The sequence below is a fragment of the Capsicum annuum genome, chromosome 2 (assembly GCF_002878395.1).
Source record: "Capsicum annuum cultivar UCD-10X-F1 chromosome 2, UCD10Xv1.1, whole genome shotgun sequence".
NCBI lineage: Eukaryota > Viridiplantae > Streptophyta > Magnoliopsida > Solanales > Solanaceae > Capsicum > Capsicum annuum.
In genome coordinates, this window is record NC_061112.1 from 76,648,855 (window position 1) to 76,649,847 (window position 993).

Below are 993 nucleotides of genomic sequence, written 5' to 3' on the forward strand. Positions count from 1 at the left end.
CTATTTTCTTCTTAACTTATTCATTCCACCACTAGTCCCCTTTATACTGACCTTTTTGACCCTTCAAAATACCCAACACCCTCTAACCATGTTCGTGATGCAACTGGCAACCTTATCCCACATACCATCTATGTCCCCCTACACTTCCACACCTCCATTCCTACCACCTTCTCCCATATCTCCTATGCACTAACTGGCATCAAGCCACCCCACTTAATTCTAAGTCAACGACTTTTCAACCTTACATTTCTTGCTCTTTTTGATAATCAAGTCCAATACCAAAAACCTATGCTGGGTCAAAAGAAGCTCATTCGGAATGACTTTACAATCCTTACATAAAACCCTATCCCCTTTCCTGAGCGGTAGAAATTCAATCTGAGTTTTGGCTAACGTGCTTTGGAAGGTAATCAGGTGATCCCCCTTCAAAAAGCTCGAATTCACTACCACAAGCCCAAAGGCCCTAGAAAAATCCAACATAGTAGCTCCCTCACCATTTTTATCAACAAAACCAAAACCTCTATGAACATCGTCATAACCTCCTGGTAAAACCCCAATGTGCCCATTGAAGTCCCCTGATATGACAGTCTTCTTCAAGCTAGGAACGCTTCTCACCACCTCATATAAATTCTCCCAAAATCTCACTTTTACCTCCTCTTCCAAGCCCATCTATGGCACATAAACACTAGATATATGCAACGCAAACTAACCAATGACCAACTTAATCGTAATCAGCCTATCACTGACCCTCTTAACCTCCACCACCTACCTTCTAAGATCCTCATCCACTAAGATTCCCACTTCATTCCAACGTCTCTCACTCCTTGAGTACTACATCTTGTACTACTCCACATCCCTAGCCTTAGACCCTACCCACTTAGTCTCCTGAACATACACAATATTAATCTACCTCTTCTTAAGAATCTTTACCAACTTTATGAACTTACCCTAGAGGGTTCCAGTGTTCTAAGACCATACCCTCAATCTATCTTCTCT

The 993-nt window shown here is 42.0% G+C and overlaps 1 protein-coding gene across 1 annotated transcript; it reads right to left on the reverse strand.

Moving 5' to 3' along the window:
• Positions 1 to 219: 219 nt before the first annotated feature.
• LOC107857786 lies at positions 220 to 666 on the reverse strand. Its single transcript, XM_016702606.1, has one exon. It carries the CDS (start codon positions 664 to 666, stop codon positions 220 to 222), a length of 447 nt encoding a protein of 148 aa, XP_016558092.1.
• Between the last annotated feature and the right edge of the window lie 327 nt (positions 667 to 993).